At 33.6% G+C, this 18955-nt stretch overlaps 1 protein-coding gene across 14 annotated transcripts in view; it reads right to left on the bottom strand.

Annotated features, from left to right (window-relative positions):
- The window catches only part of LOC115991876 (putative disease resistance protein RGA3), a 67458-nt gene extending 60813 nt beyond the window's left edge, over nt 1–6645 (bottom strand). For 12 of the 14 annotated variants that reach the window (XM_031115844.1, XM_031115840.1, XM_031115851.1 and 9 more), the window contains exons 1-2: nt 3455–6645; nt 2855–3231 (exon numbers count right to left, since the gene is read on the bottom strand). In XM_031115844.1, coding sequence (XP_030971704.1) covers nt 3229–3231; nt 3455–6613 — 3162 coding nt within the window. In that variant the 5' untranslated portion in view covers nt 6614–6645 and the 3' untranslated portion in view covers nt 2855–3228. The remainder of the gene's footprint in view (nt 1–2854; nt 3232–3454) is intronic. The other 2 variants (XM_031115837.1, XM_031115839.1) reach the window with 1 other exon arrangement.
- Between the last annotated feature and the right edge of the window lie 12310 nt (nt 6646–18955).

The following is an 18955-nucleotide window of genomic DNA, read 5'->3' as shown; positions in this document are numbered from 1 at the left end:
GTCACTAGGCCTGTTCAACAATTCACCAACGTCGACAAAACTGCCTGAAACCGTGCCGATCTGACCGCCGAAAGCTACACTGAAGGTTCCTGGCGCTATGATTGGTAGGCTTTTTCCGTTACCGAAGTCAGCTAGTGCGGTGGTTGATAGCAAGATCTGCAAACCAAAGAGAAACCGAACCGAACCGATATATATATATATATATATATATATTTAACTTATACATATATATAATATATATAATCATTCATCAGTTTTAAAATAAAAGAAATTGAGAGGGAGAGAGAGAGAGTACCAGTTTGGTGTGAAACTGAGAGAACCAAAGGAAGAAGAAGGAAGTTAGTTAGAACGACCCTGTTTCATTTATTTATTTTATTTTATAAATCTGATTCAAAACGACACCGTTTTGGAACCATTTTAAAATTTTACTATCAGGTTCAAAACGGCGTCGTTTTAGTGTCAGAATTAAATAAATAAAAAAAATAAAAAAATAAAAAAAAAGAGGGAACGCCAGGAACGAGGATCAGTATCAGACTTTGAGTGGTCTTGTCTCCCACTTTCATTTTTTGAAAAAAATATATTAAAAAAAAAAAAGCTGTGGTAGTATGGGTTAAGGTGTTATCGTCAATTTTTTTAAAAAAATATTAATAAAAAAAATGATGTGGCCGTATAGGTTAATGTGTTATTGTCAGTTTTTTGAAAAAAAAAAAAAAAAAATTGTGGCCGTATGGGTTATTGTATTAACGTCAATTTTTTGAAAAAAAAAAAAATTAAAAAAATACCTGTTACTGTTTGAGTGATTGATGAAGCTAGTCACTATACAAGATATATATATATATATATATATATTTTTTTTTTTTTTTCCTGTTTTGATCTCAGCCACACACGTCTTTTCTTCTCCTCTCCTACTCCAACTCTCATTTCTCCACTTTACTCCTTAGATTTCTGCATTTCTCAAGTCCCACACTCTTGCCTCTCAAACAAAACTCACAACTCAGTCATCATTCATCAGCTAGAGTGCTAGACAACTACCTCCATTTTTCTTCTAAACCCTAATCCCGCCAAACAAAGAATAGTTTTTCCCTCTCAATCTCAGGCTCTCACTCTCACCTAACCATTTTTCTCTTCTTTTTTTGCTCTCAGTCAGCCACATAATGTTTCTTCCAAACCCTAATCTCGCCGAAAAATTAGTAATGTTTCTCTCTCAATCTCAGATTTTCAGGCACATAATTTTTCTCTTCTCTTTTGCATTCAGGCACATAATTTTTTTTCCATACCTTAATCCCACTGAACAAATAGTAGTTTTTCCCTCTTAAATTCTCAGTCTTAAGCTCCGACCTAACCTTCCCCTATTTAAGAACACAAGCTCTCAGTCTCACTGTCAAGACTCATCTCTGATTCTCAGTCTCACTCTCTCACAAAGAAAGGCTTCCCTTTCAAGTTCTCACGAAATTCCTAATACCTAAGACAGTCAATCTCCTTTTCATCTCCGTTCTCCACCGTGGCGGCTTTGCCACTATGTAGTTCTATCTTTGGTAACCCTAACCCCTATTTTGTTTTAGTTTTATTTTATGGTCACTAAATGTTTCTTGTTGATTCTATTTTTTTACCTTTTTTGTGGTTATTTTCTTGTAATTTCAGGAATAATTTAAAAGATTCAGCTTCAGCCTAGTAAAGGAATAAATCTCGAAGGCTTGAATAGTTCCTGGGTATTTTCTCATACTATTTATATTTTGTTTTGAGTTCACAATTTTTTTTCTTTTTTGTTTTATTTTCTTTTAAGGATTATTTTTTATTTTGTTTTTAGTTCACCATGTTGTGTCAAACTTACATGTTTGTGTTTGATTTTACTTTTAGTTTTAGTGTTTTTTTTTTTTTAAAGGTTCACTCATGTTGTTTGCTGTATGGTTTTGTTTCTAGGGTTCAAAGACTGTAAATTTATTTTTTGATCATCCTATTGATTAATCATACTGTTCTAATTTTATTTATATACATATATAATATTTCTTTTCAAGGTTCACTCATGTTGTTTTTTGTTTGATTTTGTTTCTAGGGTTCAAAGATTGTAAATTTATTTGTTGATCATCCTATTGATTGATTATACTGTTGTGATTTAGTTTATTATATCATGTTAATATGTTGTGATTTTAGTTGATTATCTTGTTGTGATTTTAGCACTGAGAAAGCTGCTTGTATAGTTTTTGTTTACTAATATTTTATTGAAATTAGTGTATGAGTATGAATGTGTGTTTAAGTTAAAGGTTGCTAGCATGATTTATTTGTTGTTAATTCCTTAATTACTATGTATATGTGATTGTTATTTATATTGATGTAATTAGATCATGGTTGCTTGTACTTCTTCTTCCACCCCCTCTACTGAGCCTACTCCTAGTTCATGTGCTGAGGCTAATCAACCGAATACACAATCTCCTATTCCACCATTAGGTGCTGCACCCCCTCAAACACAAACAAAAACTCAACAAGCTACTATTAATGGTGGTAAATAGCCTTCTAAGATATGAGACCATTTCTCTAGAATAGAGGGATGTGACCCCCTTTACCCTAAGTCCCAGTGTAACTATTGTAAAAAGAGTTATAGTTGTCACCCAAAAAGAAATGGAACCTCTACCATGTGGTCCCATATAAAATCTGGTTGTAAGAAGTACCCCTATAGGCGTGATAAAGGCCAAACCACTTTGAGTTACCAAAGTAAAAAAAAAAAAAATGAACAAAACCCACAATAACCCATATAATAATATTAAACAAAAAAATGAACAAGAAAAATAAAATATAATAGAACCCATACAAAGATTCAAAATTTAACACAGACAGAGAGAGAGAGAGAGAGACTTACCTCTCTCTTCAAACTTTCTTCTCTGGCGCTATAAGCTCAACTGGTCTAAATGTTCTCAGTGAAGATCTTCGTGGCGTCTTCTTTAACAACGATTGCAGGCACCGAGCTCCCGGCCGGAGCTGTGGGATCCGCCGGGCCGGTCCCTTGGGCCCCACCGTCCTTCGTGCCATCCGAATCCTCGATCTTAACCGTGGAGGAGGAGCTCAGATTCTCCGTCTTGATCTTCGTGTTGCGAGCCGAGCCGAGCCGAACCGGAGCCTCCACCCGCGTTGGCGGCGTCGAGGCAAGCTGTGGTGAAGGTGCGAATGGATGAGTCTTCGACGTTTGCGGCTTCGGGGGCTTCCTCGTCGGAATCGTCGTCGGAGTCAGAATCATTACTGTCCTCAATCGTGTCCCAATGAAAAGCACAGCAGGTATGTCAGATTAGTTAAAATAACCCAAAATGAACAAAACCCACAATGACCCATATAATAATAATATTAAACAAGAAAAATAAAGTATAATAGAACCCATACCATACCACTGAGAGATTAGAGCAACAAGGATCACAACCCAAACATATAGAATGATAGGATAGTTTTGCAAGAAAAGAAGAGTTACCTCTGAATCAATGCTCTCTGGAAGTTGACCGTCTCTTTGCAACCCAAACATATTATAATGAATTTTGATGTTTGGAATGTGAGAAATGTTGGGCCAGTAATCTCCTCTCCCTCTTTCGCAACGCTGCTTGAGAATTGGACATCCAGAGATATACAATTCCTGTAGTAATGGAGTATTACGCAGGTAGTCTGGCAGAGACTTTAGCTTGCCGCAATTCCGAATTCCCAAGGAATGAAGAAGTGGCATTATTTTAATTTTTGGAGTATTATTAGTAACAAAAGCATTAGCACTATTATCTTCTTCTTCTTCTTCTTCTATTGTTCCTCCCATCCCACTCCATTCTTCCCACTTATGCAATCCAATAAATTCGAGAGATTTAAGGTTTGGGAATATGATGATGTCTTTGGATGATTCTGATAATTCTTCTTCTTCTATGTCTATTCCCAAAAATTCATCTCCCACCTTTCGAATCATTCGAGCGAACTCTATCCATAATTCTTCGAGCAACGGCAGCTTCCCCAAAGGAGGCAACTGCTCTAGGTTTGGGCAAAATTTGATCATAAGGCTTTTCAAATAGGTCAATTTGGACATCATCCAATTAGGATACATTGTGGTGCCCTTATAAAAATAAATTTTTAAAGATTCCAAGCGGGGAGGTGGCTCTAAGGCATTTAGAATGGCTACATCTTTCTCCATTTTTCTTCTTCTTTCTTCCTCTGTCTCTTCCTCTTCCCCTTCCATTTTATCTAATGTGTAAAAATTTAGATACAAAACACGGAGGTGGTTCTTGTTCTTCAATGTATTCTTGATCGCACCAGAATCTACCACATCACTCAACCCGTATATTTGAAGTTTCCCTTGAATGTGGTTCAAATGTTCTAATTCTCCCAGTTTACATATTTCTTCGCCCTTACCTACAGGAAAGTATCCTAATGCTTTAAGACAAGTTAATCTCCCAAATCCCTTCGGAAACGACATTATTTTATGCCCAATAATGCCATCATCAAAAGATTCACAACGTTCATCCGGGAGGAGGAGGTGTCTTAAATTAATTAGTTTACCTATCCCCTTGGGTAATTTCTCTAGTTCCAAACAATTACTAACATCCAAACTTTGTAAATTACATAAATTACATATACTTTCTGGCAATTCTTCTATCTCTTCACAAGATAACTTGAGTAATCTTAAATGCATCAATTTTTCCACCTCATTTGGAAGTTCCAAAATGGACTCACCTTCCAAATGTAATGTACGTAGACATGTCAAATGGTCGAATAACTTGGGTTGGACAATCCGAGAAGAAATAAAATCCAAATTTAGAAAGCGTAGATTTTTCGCTTCATAGACAAACTCAGGAAATGTTCCTCTGAATATTAAAGACAAATGGCGAGCCCTCTTAAAGTCTTTCTCAACCTTGTCACCCCTATAATTGATTTTGAAGCACACATCTTTAGCCATTGATTCCGCAAAGTCATGCACTATATCGTGCATTTTGCAACTTACAATTTCACCATCATTATCATCTTTCTTAAAGTCTTGAAAAAAAGAGCGCATGGCTAAATTTTCAAAGTAGTGCTCTGCTCTGACTTCCATCTCCATATTTCCTTTTGAGTTGATATATCCTTGTGCCATCCAATTGATGATTAACTCAAATTTATTGAATTGATAATCTTTTGGAAAGACAGCACAAAATAAGAAACATTGTTTCTCTGATGAGGACAATTCATAATAACTCAAAAAAAATGGCCCCAAAAGACCATTTTCAAGATCTTCTAATTTCCATAAATCATCGTGCAAAACCTTTTCCCACTCTTTTTTACTCATCTTGCCACGTAGGTAACTCCCTAGAATCTTTGCAGCAAGTGGCAAACCTTTACACTTATTTGCTAGTTGTTTACCCAACTCTTCTAAATCCCTACTTTGCTCTCCATAGTCATCAGAAAATGCCATTTTATTGATAATCAACCAGCAATGCTCGACTGACAAATTCCCTAAATTGATAATGTCGGTTTTGGCGCTCCCCATCATGTGCGCTACTTCCTCATTACGTGTGGTGACTAAAATTTTACTACCGGCACCACATGTGAGAGCATTTTTGAAAGGCTCCCACTTTTCAGACTCTTTTATGGAGTCTTTAGCCCACACATCATCAAAAACAAGAAAGTACTTCTTGTCCCTAATCAAATCACAAACTATACGCAATAGAGCTTGCAATGTAGAAGTAGTATTATTAAGGGATTCATGTGTAGGGACAAGCTCCTGAATGATTGCTTTGGCAACCTTGCATTGATCAAAAGGATCAGAAACACAAACCCACATCCTTTGATCAAAATGGGCCTTCACCTCACTATGATTGTAGGCTATTTGGGCAAGAGTGGTTTTTCCAAGACCTCCCATGCCCACCAAAGATATGACACGGGGTTTTCTTTCCTTTGGACTACCCACGCCCAAGAGGTTGCTCAACAGCTCCTCCCTATAGTTATCACGACCAATTATATTAGACTCATCCACAAAGGATGTAGTTATCGGTCGCTCAACTACTTCAGGTTGCCTGTTAAAGTTAATCCCATACTTCTCTCTGTCATTGAAAATCCCATCTAATTTTTCATTCAGTGTTTTAATCTTGTGACCAAGATCATGACGCAGTGGAAGGTTAAAACAACATGATGGAGATGGGAAGAAGGAGCTTACCTTCTTCTTCACAACAGCTGGAGTGGTAATATCAGCTGGTTTTCCTCCTTCTTCCTCTATCTCTGGTTTTCCTTCTTCTTTCTCTATCTTTGCTTTGATCCTTGCAGTGCTCCAGGTGTCCAAAACGTCGTCCATCTCGTAGTATTTGTCTTGGAGCTTCCCTAACCAAAGCTTCTCAGTACGCTGCTTCACTGCATGTCTTTCCTCGGCATCGTCCATTATTGCCTTGATGAATCCGAGCTTGTCTTGAAGCTTTTGGACTTCATCATCAACGCCACCAAGCAACTTGATCTCTTCTTTAGCCAGCTGAAAAATGGTTGAAGCCAACTGCTTAAAGAGATCAGTAAGTAGTGCATCAGCTGCCATAGTTAATGGAGACTGAAAGTTAAGTTTGGATTGATAACACAGCAAGAAATGAACAGAAAGTAGGAAATTAGCAATAGTGCGGTTGAGTTTGTGCTTCTTCATTTCTCATATTCAGCTTTTTATAAGGAAGTGGCTAAGTGGTACGTACATGTTGGAACATTTTAAATTACTTAAAAGACCAAGTTGCGGCATCTTTGACATTTTAAAATATGTAATGTGTGTTTGGTTACTTTGGTATGTATCTGTATTTTTTTTTTTTTTAAGCTGAAAAGTACAGGAAATGTATCATTATTATTTTATTTGAAGAGAGAGAAAGTTCCCTCATGTATAATCAGGTGGGACCTACAATTTTTAACATACTTATAAAAGTTTCATTGAATACTATTATTTGAAAATTGTGAACTGGTATGAGGAGTTTTCTAAATTCAGTGTTTAAACACCTTAAAATAAGAAACATAACTCAACTAGTCCTAAAAGAAATCCTCTACCAGACGAGTTTTTTTAATTATTTATTATGTTTGTAAAGACTAATACAAAGTGGAAATAATCAATCAAGAATTAGAAAAGGAAAAAAAAAAAAAACAAATGTAAAGGATAAAGATAGAAAGTTGTTAACCTTGATTGTTGGCATAAACCCAAGGATGTCTAGGGTCTTATATTTAATTACTTTTATTCATGGGTGAATCATGCGGATCATTAAGATTAAGGAATAAGTGAATAACTAAAATATTCTATTCGCCAGTACTCTTTAATAATTCTCGAAATCATATACTATTTTTTAACTGTTCCAAGGAACAGTAGGTTATGTTTAGAGCTATAAAACATTGGTGCTAAGGGCTTTCTAGTTGAATGGGTACCTTTCCATGCACAAAGCAGTTACGGTTCTAGGTTTATTTTTTAGGGGGATAATAAGAAATATAAATTATAAAAAATTTAAAATAAAAGAGAAGTTGAAGATATCGATACCACAAACAAACAAACAAAAAAAAAACAGCAACAACAACAACAACGATAATATATAAACTTTTATAATTACTTTATACGATGTTTCATGTTTTGAAATCATTGCATGATATCTTCATTATCAGTTTTACAAGTTATATTTCTTTCAATGTACACAGTGTAGCAATAATTATCCATTGATCTCCTATTTGATTGATTTATTTTAAAAAATTTAAGATCTAAATGGGATTTTTTAAGTTTTAAGATTAGCAAATTTCTACTTTTGTTGTTGATCTTATTAATTTGTTTTCTAAGATTTTATATCAAATTGGTTTGTTATTGAGGTTTTTTTATTTGTGTTTAAAAATGTTAGAATATTGTTAAGAGGATTATATTCAAACTTATTTTAGCTAGGCTTAAAAAAAATTTAAGGTCATGGTGTTCAACTTTTTATATATTTTAAGGGTGTCAAAAAAAAAAAAATTATATATATAGTTTTTTTTTTGGGGGGGGGGGGGGGGGAAGTTCAGCTCTAAATGGATTTGCCTATGGTACAAAGTACTTAGGAGTCTAGGAGGGAAAAGCTAATTATAATTTTGAACTATTTTTTTTTTTTTTAATACTAGATAAAATAGTATTTCAAACCTATAGTGTTCATGTTTTTAAAGATACAATAGTATTAGAAACTTTTTATATATATAAAAAGAGAAACAAGAAACTGTTTTTGTTTACAAGTTTTTATATTTTTCATAAAAGTAGTATAAGAAGATTAAAATAGTCCATTAACAAACGAATGACTTGAGGGCGCCTGTTATCTAGATTTTTGGTTTTTTTTTTTTTTTTTGTATATATGAAGATTGAACCCTAAATTTCTTATTCAACAATAACATATTTTATCAATAAAACTAAATGGAAACCATCTTTGAGACTAATCTTTATGGTTATCATATACTATTCTATTGACCACTCCAAGGCAAAGTCACATGATAACAGGTCACAGCATTTTATATATATAGTCACGGGTCTTTTGTAAGGAATGTTTTTACATAGAACATTGAGGATTATTAACTTATTCTATTGGTTCCATTAAAAAAAAAAAAAAAAAAAACTTATTCTATTGGCTACTCTTTTATAATTCACGATATCATATACTATTTTTTATTTGCCATTTTAAGGCAAAGTCACGAGGATAACAGGTCACAGCATTTTGTATAATTAATTTAGTTCTTAAAGTTAACTTCTTCTTTTTTTTGAGAAGGAGTTCTTAAAGTTAACTTAGTTCCTAAAATAGTTGAGAAAAATAACTAATTGGCCTAACAATTTTAAGGGAATAAATTAGCTTTAAGAACTAAATTAATAAATTTTGAAAAATCTTGAACTTAATTAGCATTAATCTAAACCTCAAGATTTAAAAAAGAAATTTACCCTTTAGTTTTTTTTAACACTAAGGTAAAAATTTGATTCACAATAAAATTTAAAACCCTACAAATTACAAGGGCAGAGTTGGTCCACATAACGTTGGCTGATATTAATTGAAAGCACCTGCCAGCCACTACTTTATTTAAAAAAAAAAAAGTAAAACGCGCGACAGGTCCTTGATATTGTCTGTGGTATGGTAATAATAATGCCATAGAGTGGGCCTTAAAATTATTGAAGGTCATTATATTTTTGTAGAGGAAATTTGTCATGCCTGGCTGTTTCCAAATTCCAACCCAACGAGTTGCACGTTGGCTTTGATTGATTGAAAGCTCTATGCCATTTTTTTATTTTATTTTTTTTGGTTCCTCCCCACTCACCTAATTAACCAATGAGTGTTCATAATTAAAAAAAAAAAAAAAAAAAAAAAAAAAAAAACCAACGAGTGAAACAACTCTTCAAGAACGGTAGGTCAAGAAGAAATCTTTTTTTTTTTTTTGAGAAGAAGGTCAAGAAGAAATCTAGTAATACAACTAAATCTCATTATAATTTTAAAATATTTTTTATTTGAATTGTAGTGTATATCAATATAATTTTATTTTATTTTATGTTGATCTATGGTAGATTGACACTTGTTATAAAAATGCTATAACATTTTGTTATGGAACTCTTCTCTTAAAGCCAGTCTTATATGATCATCTCTAGTTTAATTTATTTGTCAATCATTTTTAAATTAATTAGTCTTATATCCATACAATTATTAAAGATTTTATTAGTTGAGCTGCTTAGAAAGTTGGGACCCACAAAATCTTTTCTAAGCAATTAAGCGGTCAAGTGGTAACATGTTGGAACATTTTAAATTACTGGCACTTAATGAATACAAATATTTTGTACTATCTTTTGTATTCCAAACTTCCAATACATTTTTTTTTTTATATTCCACAAATTATAATATTTCTTATTTTTGTTTGACTTTTCTTATAAAATAGCTAAGCAACAGGTTGCAATATGGTAATAGGCGCATGCCCCCAATAATGTGGTTCAATATATACTTAAATAAAAAATAAAAGTGGAATTACATTTTGAATCCTAGTCCTTCTAGCTTCATTTTTTACAAAAATAAATAGGAATACGATTTATGCCAAGATGGACACTAAAATTCAGTTCCACCATAGTCCTTGTAGCTTCCTCAGTGAACATGTTTTCGTTTCTTTCGTTTCTTTCCTCTTTTTTTTTTTTTTTTTTGGATAGAAAATATAAGAAATTCAATACTTAAATTAAGACATGTTACAGTTCTTAAAAGATAAAAATAAAAAGAAAGTAAAGATCAGTAGAGGATAATAAATATGCACTTAGGGACAACCATCTTATTTATAGGACCCATCAAGTGGAACTTCTTACTTTTTATATTTTAGAAAACCATCAAGTAGAATTTAGTATAGGAAAAAGTCAATTCCAAAAAAAAAAAAAAAAAATCTTACAACATTTTCATAATGTCTTTATTTGAGTTGTGATGGTCTCGATATAAATCAAGCATTAAAAAAAATCAAATGTAAAGGATAAGGATAGAAAGTCGTTAACCTTGATTGTTGGCATAATCCCAAGGATCCAGTCTGATAGGATCAAGTGCTTACCTACTACACCAAAAGCTATAGCTAATGGTAAGGGTGCAATTTTATTCCCTTAAGGGGTGGCAGCCCAGCGTCAACGGATTGACTGGGACTTGTCCCAACCTAGCCTTTGCCTTTGCAAGATGTTGGACTTGATCCATTAGGTCTCCGCCCAACAATCCTACCCCCATCACTACACATGCATAACAAGGGAGTCAAACTTGTGACCTGGCTCTAATACCAATTGATAGGACCAATCACTTATCAATTATACCAAAAGTTATGGTTGATGGTAAGGATGCAAATTTATTCCCTTAAACAATGGCAATCTAGCATCAATGATTGACTAAGACTTGTTCGAACACAATCAATTTTTATTGCATGGTAACATGTTCGAACATTAAACCAAATAGCTTAATTGTTCCAATTATGTTCGAGGTTTGATAGTATGATCATGCACAATCTATATATTTATTATATAAAAATGGAAGTGTAGCATTTGATTTTGCTAATTTGTTATATTTATAATGAGCAATATCATTATTATTTTTTTATATCAATGCAGCACTGGACAAATACCTATTTATGAATTATGCACCTTTGCAGGCAGTGGCGGAGCCACATGTACCCTTGGGGGGGCCTTGGCCCCTCCAAAATTTTTAATTTTTTTTTACAACTTATGTATATTTTATAAATATTTAAAGGTTATATGAAAAAACATAGGAGTTGCCCCCCAAAAGAAAGCATTGATCAAATAATTTAGTAATTTTTCCTAAAAAAGAGAGTTTAGAGTTGATATACAATTGCAATAGAATGAAATAGTTAGGTAGTAAGTTTTGTGAGTAAATAATGGAAGTGTGGAACCCCTAATTTTTAGCTCAATTTCAATTCCAATTGATACGTTCAAATCATTCAACATTGATAATAAATACAATTTAGTTGAAATTTCTTATTCTCAAGATTTTATCAAGAAATAAAAAAGCTCATATAATACTTCAATTATAACATTATGATATTGATTTGTCAAACAGGGATGAAGTTTTGCAAATAATTTATATATTTTATATTTACACACATACACATATATTATGCGGATTTTTTAGGAGAGTATCTATTTTTTATTTGATTTTATCTTGACAGAATATATAATTCGGCCCCTCCAACTCAAGATTCCTGGCTCCGCTGCAAAAAAAGATGTCATGGGCCATGGCTAATGTGCCTTCTCTTCTAAAAAAGTGTTTCCCCACAAAAACGTGCAACATGCTTCTAGGCAACAGAAACATATACAATTGTACAAAGTTGAAGGGCATTAATTTTCATGAACATAGAGAAAGCAGCAGGTCCACACAAGAACAGGGAATGAAGCCGGACCAACAAACAGCACTTCAATTTTAGTTGCACTAGTCATTTAATTTAAGCTATGATGATTTGTTAGAGGTCCGGACAAAAGACTGACAAACATGAGACTTGAATTAACAACTGCTTCTCAAAGTGAACTTATTGATATTATGATATATATTAAGCAAGCTTTACGTACAGTTAGCTGGAGAAGATTAATAATTATTAACACATCGGAAATATTATCTTATAAGTCATCTGTTTATACAGAATTTTTCTTCTAACCCAAGTAATTTACGTACTTTTGAAATCACTTTAACATATACGATACACCGTTATATATTACTTATTATGAGCAAAGGGTAATATAAAATATACAAACCATATCCTTCATAAAAGGATTGTGCATATTCACAATTTTAGCTATCAAATTTAGGGGAATTAAACTGTAGTAGTCTTGGTGTTTATAATCTCGTGGGTTTGAGTTTTTTTTTTTTTTTTTTTAATATATATTATATAAAAATTATTTACAGAGAATAAATCACAAATCTTGTAAATAAGAACTTCTTATTAAGATTCCAATAAAATTAATTACTCAAATTCATCACCTGTAATAACAAACAATTATAGATTTTTTAATGAAAGGCATGACCAAAATCAGAAGCAGACTATCAAAGAGGAAACAGGAACTCGACCTTCAACTAGTTCTATAAAAACCATAAAACCCAGTGTTTTAACAGTAAAAAATAAAGGGTTATGCTAAATAATCCATTTTAGGAAATTTTTTATATAATTTTTATGGAAAATGAAAAAAGCTGTCAAAATATTAATTACTTTTTTTTCATTTCCAATAAAAACTTTCGTTAAATAGATTATTAATCAGTGCTCTAAGAGCACTCGTTAGCATTTTTCAAAAATAAATATCAAACTTTTTTTCAATATTTTAATCATTTAAGTTTTTAAAACCATCTAACTTATTGATGAAAGGAGAAACCACTGCTGATTTTTTGGCTAAAAATGGATGTTATATGAGGGAGGATTTTGTTGTCTTTGATGTTGCCCCCTCGGATGAATTAGATAGATATCTTGTATTTGATAGAAATGGTCAGTACTATTATAGGCAGGTAGCCAATACTTTGACCTCTGTGGCCAGTATGTAAATTTCTTCTTTTGTTGAATATAACGTCTGTTAACCAAAAAAAAAAGAAAAAAAAAGTAAGGAGAAACCACATACTGACATACATACTGGAAAATGCAGATTGGCTGTGCTACTAAAGTCTATGAGTAATCTAAAGAGGGCCTCGTAATAATCAGTCATGCAAAAAGTAGAGTAAAAAACGAAAGAACTCATGATGGTTTGGTTTTGGAAAATCTTTTCTCACTAAAAAGTATCATATTTTATGTTTTTTTTGAACGCTAAGGTAAAAATTTTATTCACAATAATTGAAGACCATTATGTAGTGGAAATTTGTCGTGGCTGGCTGCTTCCAAATTCCAAGCCATCGAGTTGCACGTTGGCTTTAATTGATTGAAAGCTCTATGCCATTTTTTTATTTTATTTTTATCTTTGGTTCCTCGCCACTCACGGACTCACCTAACTAACCAATGACCAAACTTCAAAAGTATGTGACAGTAGTCCACAGCTGACAAAAAGAAAACATTTCACTAAGGTAAATTTGACAAACATGATTCTGCCGATACAAAAAGACAAAAACAGTTGTAAAAAAGTGATTCACCAAGAATGCAAATGTGACCAAATGAATTTCCTATTCGTAGTCCTTCATGTTCTTCCAATTCGTAATCCCTTTCAAATTCTAAAATTTGTAAATCTTTCCTTATCAGTACAGGTGAAATATAAGTGAATCTTCAATAAGGGCTTGCTCTTATTGATATTTTAAATCTGCATTGAAATTATTTTTTTACTGGATATTCAATTGCTTCAACGGTTAGGATATTTGAAAATTTGATATTCACTTACTGGATATTCAATTATTCAATTGCTCAGCTTGATAGAAATTTGAAATTGAGAGAGAAATGCTAAAAAAAAACCACTAGAAAATGAAAATCAAAGTTTCAAAATTTCAAGCTACACCATAGAGTAGAGAAAAGACCTTTACAAATTAAAAGGGAAATTGCTCCCTAGCACATCCCGATGTGCTTTTCTAAGGGATGTGGGACTTAGCAAGATTGCCTCTCCCTTTGGTCATTCACAATTCGCCCCCCTTAGAGTATCAGCATCAAAGAATGTTATCCTATTCTATTTTACCATCTCAAAAAGTCACTTTATTACTTATACCATACCATTTTACAATACCTCCCACATCCCAAAACTCTATTTTTATTAAAATATTATTTTTTAATCTTTCTTTATTATTTTTTTCTAAACGTAATTTTGGTTTTCCTGGGCTTTCCAAACCCATCACCACACACACACACAGCCACACACACACACAAACACAAACCATCAAACCTTAAACAGATCCACACACACACACACAATCCATCAACCCAAAAAAACCCAGTTGTCAAAAATACCCAGAAAATGCCGATGATCAACCCAGAAAAACTCAAGCCACCACTGCCCACTGCTCACCAAAATCCCACCGGAACAAAGCCCATATTATATATATATATATATATATATATATAAACCATCGGAAACCCAGAAGAACCAGCCAACCATGAGGTGACCCACGCGATCTCCACCAAACCCATCACCGTGACCCACGCCGATCTCGCCATGACCTCATCGGACCCAAACACTGGCGATCTTCGACGACCAACAACCCACTTCAGTCACAACCTAGATCAACCCCGATCATAGCAAAAAACCAGACACCGGTCACAGCAACCCAGACACCGCCGATCAAAACCCAGACAAAAAAAAAACCGGTCACAGCAAAAAAAAAAAAAAAAAACCAGATCAACCTCGATCAAAACCCAGACGCCACCGCCACTAGATCAATGTTTCCTCCATCGTTGATCAACCTAGATGAACCACCCAAATCCCACTGGAACAAAAACCCAGACATCGCCAATCAACCCCAATCACAATAAGGGGAAAAAAAAAAACCCATATCAACCCCGATCAAAACCCAGACATCGCCGCCACTGCCGCCGCTAGATCAAAACCCAGACCAATGTTTCCTCCACTGTGATGTGTGATGTTGATGTTGGGAGGAGGAGGATTTTTGGGTCTGAAGAGAGGAGAGAGCAGATGAGAAAGAGAAAAGGAAGAGAAAGAAGATAACAGAAATATGAGGGAAGAGAGAGAAATTTCAGGGACTTAAAATATTATTATTATTTTTACAATATTGCTACAGTGCAATTCTAAAGATAGAATTGCACTGTAGCAGTATTGCAAAAAAATTTGCAATACTTGCCTTTAGCATTCTCTGATGCAGTGGGTTTTGAAGCTTAAAATGTTTAATACACCTTACATATGGCATTAGCATTCTTCAATGCTAATGCTCTTCTGGGCATACAAGTCCTTGCGTATGAGACCCACACTTCTGGTTAGAGCATAGCTTTGATACCATTTGTAATGACTACAACCTAATTGTGTAGATATTGTCTGGAGGCCTAACAAAAGCTGAGTTCCATATCGCTTAAGTGAATGTCCTAAACTTGGTCCGTAAGGAGGGATGCCACTCTTCATTGTAACAAGGTGTTTTCCCTTCCTTTGTGCTAAAGGGGAGAAGCAAAGCCATGAGGCCTAATGAAGCCAAAGCGGACAATACCGCATAATTGAGCTGGGGTTGTTACAATAAATCTTACGCAAAAAATTGTTATTAGTGGATAAAAAAATAATATTAATACTTGGCTTAATTAGAATCAATACCAACTTGTGAAATTATTGTGAAAATGTTGTGAATGTAGTAGCATTACTCTTGTTTTTGTTGGACCCAAATTTTTGTTATTCTCAAGTTAAAGTGTTCAAAATTTTTGTTAGGATAGTCACAATAGGTTGGTTTAACATATAATATTTTTTTTGCAAGTGTATATGTACATTTTTTTTGCTAGTTAGGGTGATCCTGTGACCATCTAACTTACATCTAGAGTTGCCACTGATTGAGACTTAGCCCAACTTAGCTCTAATACCAATTGATAAGGCAAGCACTTATCCACTACACCAAAAGTTATGGTTGATGGTAAATTGGTAATGGTGCAAATTTATTCCCTTAAAGAGTTGCAACCGAGCGTCAGTGGATTGACTGAGACTTGTTCGAACACAGTCAATTATTTTTCTTTCTTTAACCTTATTCTAGGAAAAGTGTTTGCATGGTAACATGTTCGAACATTAAACCAAATAGCTTAGTTGTTCCAATTATGTTTAATGTTTGATATAGGGGTGTCAATGTTCGACCCAATCCGCGAACACGACATGAACCCAACACGGGTTTTTTCGGGTTAGGGTTAGGCCTTAATGGGTTTGGGTCATAAACGGGTTGACCCGAAAGCGACACGATATGAAAAGTGTCATAAGCGGGTCAACCCGCGTAACCCACAATAGACACGTTTGACACGCCAATTTATTTGTGTCAACCCAAAATGACCCATTTAACACAACCCGTTTAACTCGTATAACAAATAAATATTTATTTTATTTTAGATTTGTCAAATACCTTTTATATCCAACATATATTTTAAATTTAAAAAGAAAAGTGAGTAATTATAAAAATTTACAAGGGATATAATTGGAAATTGAAACTTTGCAGACCCTAGAACTACTAATACTTTTTTTTTTTTTGGCATAAAACTTCCACAAATGAAATTGGATGAGCTTGTGTAAGATGTTATGAATTTGGACATTAACAAAGAATCTATGGATGGTAATTATGGTCATAGTTAGGATTAGTCTACTGTTTGCTCAAATTCTTTCAATATTGATACTTAGCATTTGGCGAGTTCCAAGGATATTATATTTTTGTTGAGCTATGTTATTTTATTTTTGTTAAATTTTGTTATTTTGAATTTGGGTTGAAGTGTATGCACTTCTTTTGGAGTGTAAAAAACTTATTTCTAGATGAATGTTATATTTTTGTTGAACTATATTATTTTGAATGTGGGTTGAAGACTTGAAGTGTATGCACTACTTTTTGGGATCTAAAAAAAATTATTTATAGATGGATGTTATATTTAATATTATGTAGGTTGAAATAAGTTGTATTACATTCGTGTCAACCCAACACGACTTGTTTATTAAACGTGTCAAATGGATTGGGTCAGGTCAACCCACTTTATTAACAGGTCGGGTTAGGGTTGAAGGATCATGACACGATTATTAAATGGGTTGGATTAGGGTTGAGCCATTTAGTCGAATACCCCTACCTTGACACGACACGAACCCGACACGCTAACCCGAATTGACAACCCTAGTTTGATAGTATGATCTTGCACAATTTATATATTTATTACATAAAATTAGAAGTATAGTATTTAACGTTGCTAATTTGTTATATTTATACTGGGCAATATCATTATTATTTTTAAAATCAATGCGGTACTGGACAAATGCCTATTTATGAATTATGCACCTCTGCAGGAAAAGAAGCCATGGGCCATGGCTAATATGTGCCTTCTCCTCCAGAAAAGTGTTTCCCTACCAAAATGTGCGTGGATGATGGGACCATGCTTCTAGGCTACAGAAATAGACACAATTGTACAAAGTTGAAGGGCATTAATTGTCATGAAAGCAGCAGGTCCTCCGTCCACACAGGAACAGGGAATGAAGCTGGACCAACAAACAACACTTCAATTTTAGTTGCACTAGTCATTTAGTTTAAGCTATATGATGATTTGGTTACAGGTTCGGACAAAAGACTGACAAACATGAGACTTGAATTAATAACTACTTCTCAAAGTGAACTTATTGATATTATGATACTATATATATTAAGCAAGCTTAGAGTTACTGGGAGAAGATTATTAACACTCGGGAAATATTATTTTGATAATCCTCGGGAAATATTATCTTATAAGTCATCTGCTTATACATAATTTTCCCTCTAATCCAAGCAATTTACATACTTTTGAAACCACTTTAACATATACGATACACCGTTATTACTTATTATGAGCAAAGGGTATATAAAATATACAAATCATGTCCTTCATAAAAGGATCGTGCATATTCATAATTTTAGCTATCAAATATAAGGGAACTAAACTGAAGTAGTCTTGGTGTGTACAATCTAATTAGAATCTTATTAGGATTCTAATTAAATTAATTACCAAAATTCATCACCTATAATAACAAACAATTAGATAATTTATAATGAAGAGCATGACCAAAATCAGTAGCAGACTGCCAAAGAGGAAACAGGAACCGGACTTTCAATTGGTCCAACAAAAACCATAAGACCCAATGGTTTAACCAGAGAAATCGTCAGTTCAACCGATAAAAACTAAATATCAAACCTTTTTAGATTGTTTTAGCCATTTTAGTTCTTAAAACCAAAGGAAGTTGATGTAATTATTTGATGAAAGGAGAAACCACATACATATATACTAGAAAATACAGATTGCTGTGCTACTGAGGGCCTCGTATTAATTGAGTCATGCACTTTGCCCCTTTAATATTCTTTTAAGAGTACTACTATGACCACCAAATTTTTTATAATATTGATGGGTTCCATTATTAATTTATTAGGACAGCTTTGGATTCCGTTAGTAAAAGTAGTTGGCTGAAAATTGGTGTTTATCCAACAATTTTTTTTGATGAGTTCCATTATAAGGACAGCTTTGGATTCCTTTATTAAAAGTAGTGGCTGTGCTAGTGCTAATAAAGGCTGTAGAGGGGCTCAAAATAATTGAGTAAAAAACCTAGCGTCAAAAAGCAAAAGTACCGGCTAAAGTCTCTAAACTTTATTAAATTTTTTTTTTCTAATCTCTTTAAAGTCTTTTTCCTCGTAGCAAAGAAACACGATTTTTTGGTAAAATTGAGAGACCAAATTTATATTTTAGGCTTTTAGCCAAACTTTTCTTTAGGCCGAAGGTTCCTTTTGGTATCAATAATGGCAAGGTTCATCAATCGTATATCATTAGCGTGATGGTCACTTTGGAAATATAAGATTGTGAGGTGAGGAGTAAGGACTGGAGTTCAAATTTCAAGCCAACAAGTTGCACGCTAGCTTTA

The sequence above is a fragment of the Quercus lobata genome, chromosome 5, assembly GCF_001633185.2.
Source record: "Quercus lobata isolate SW786 chromosome 5, ValleyOak3.0 Primary Assembly, whole genome shotgun sequence".
NCBI classification, from domain to species: Eukaryota; Viridiplantae; Streptophyta; class Magnoliopsida; order Fagales; family Fagaceae; genus Quercus; species Quercus lobata.
The sequence above is the reverse complement of the archived record's forward strand: the minus strand, read 5'-3'. Positions and strand labels throughout refer to the sequence as shown.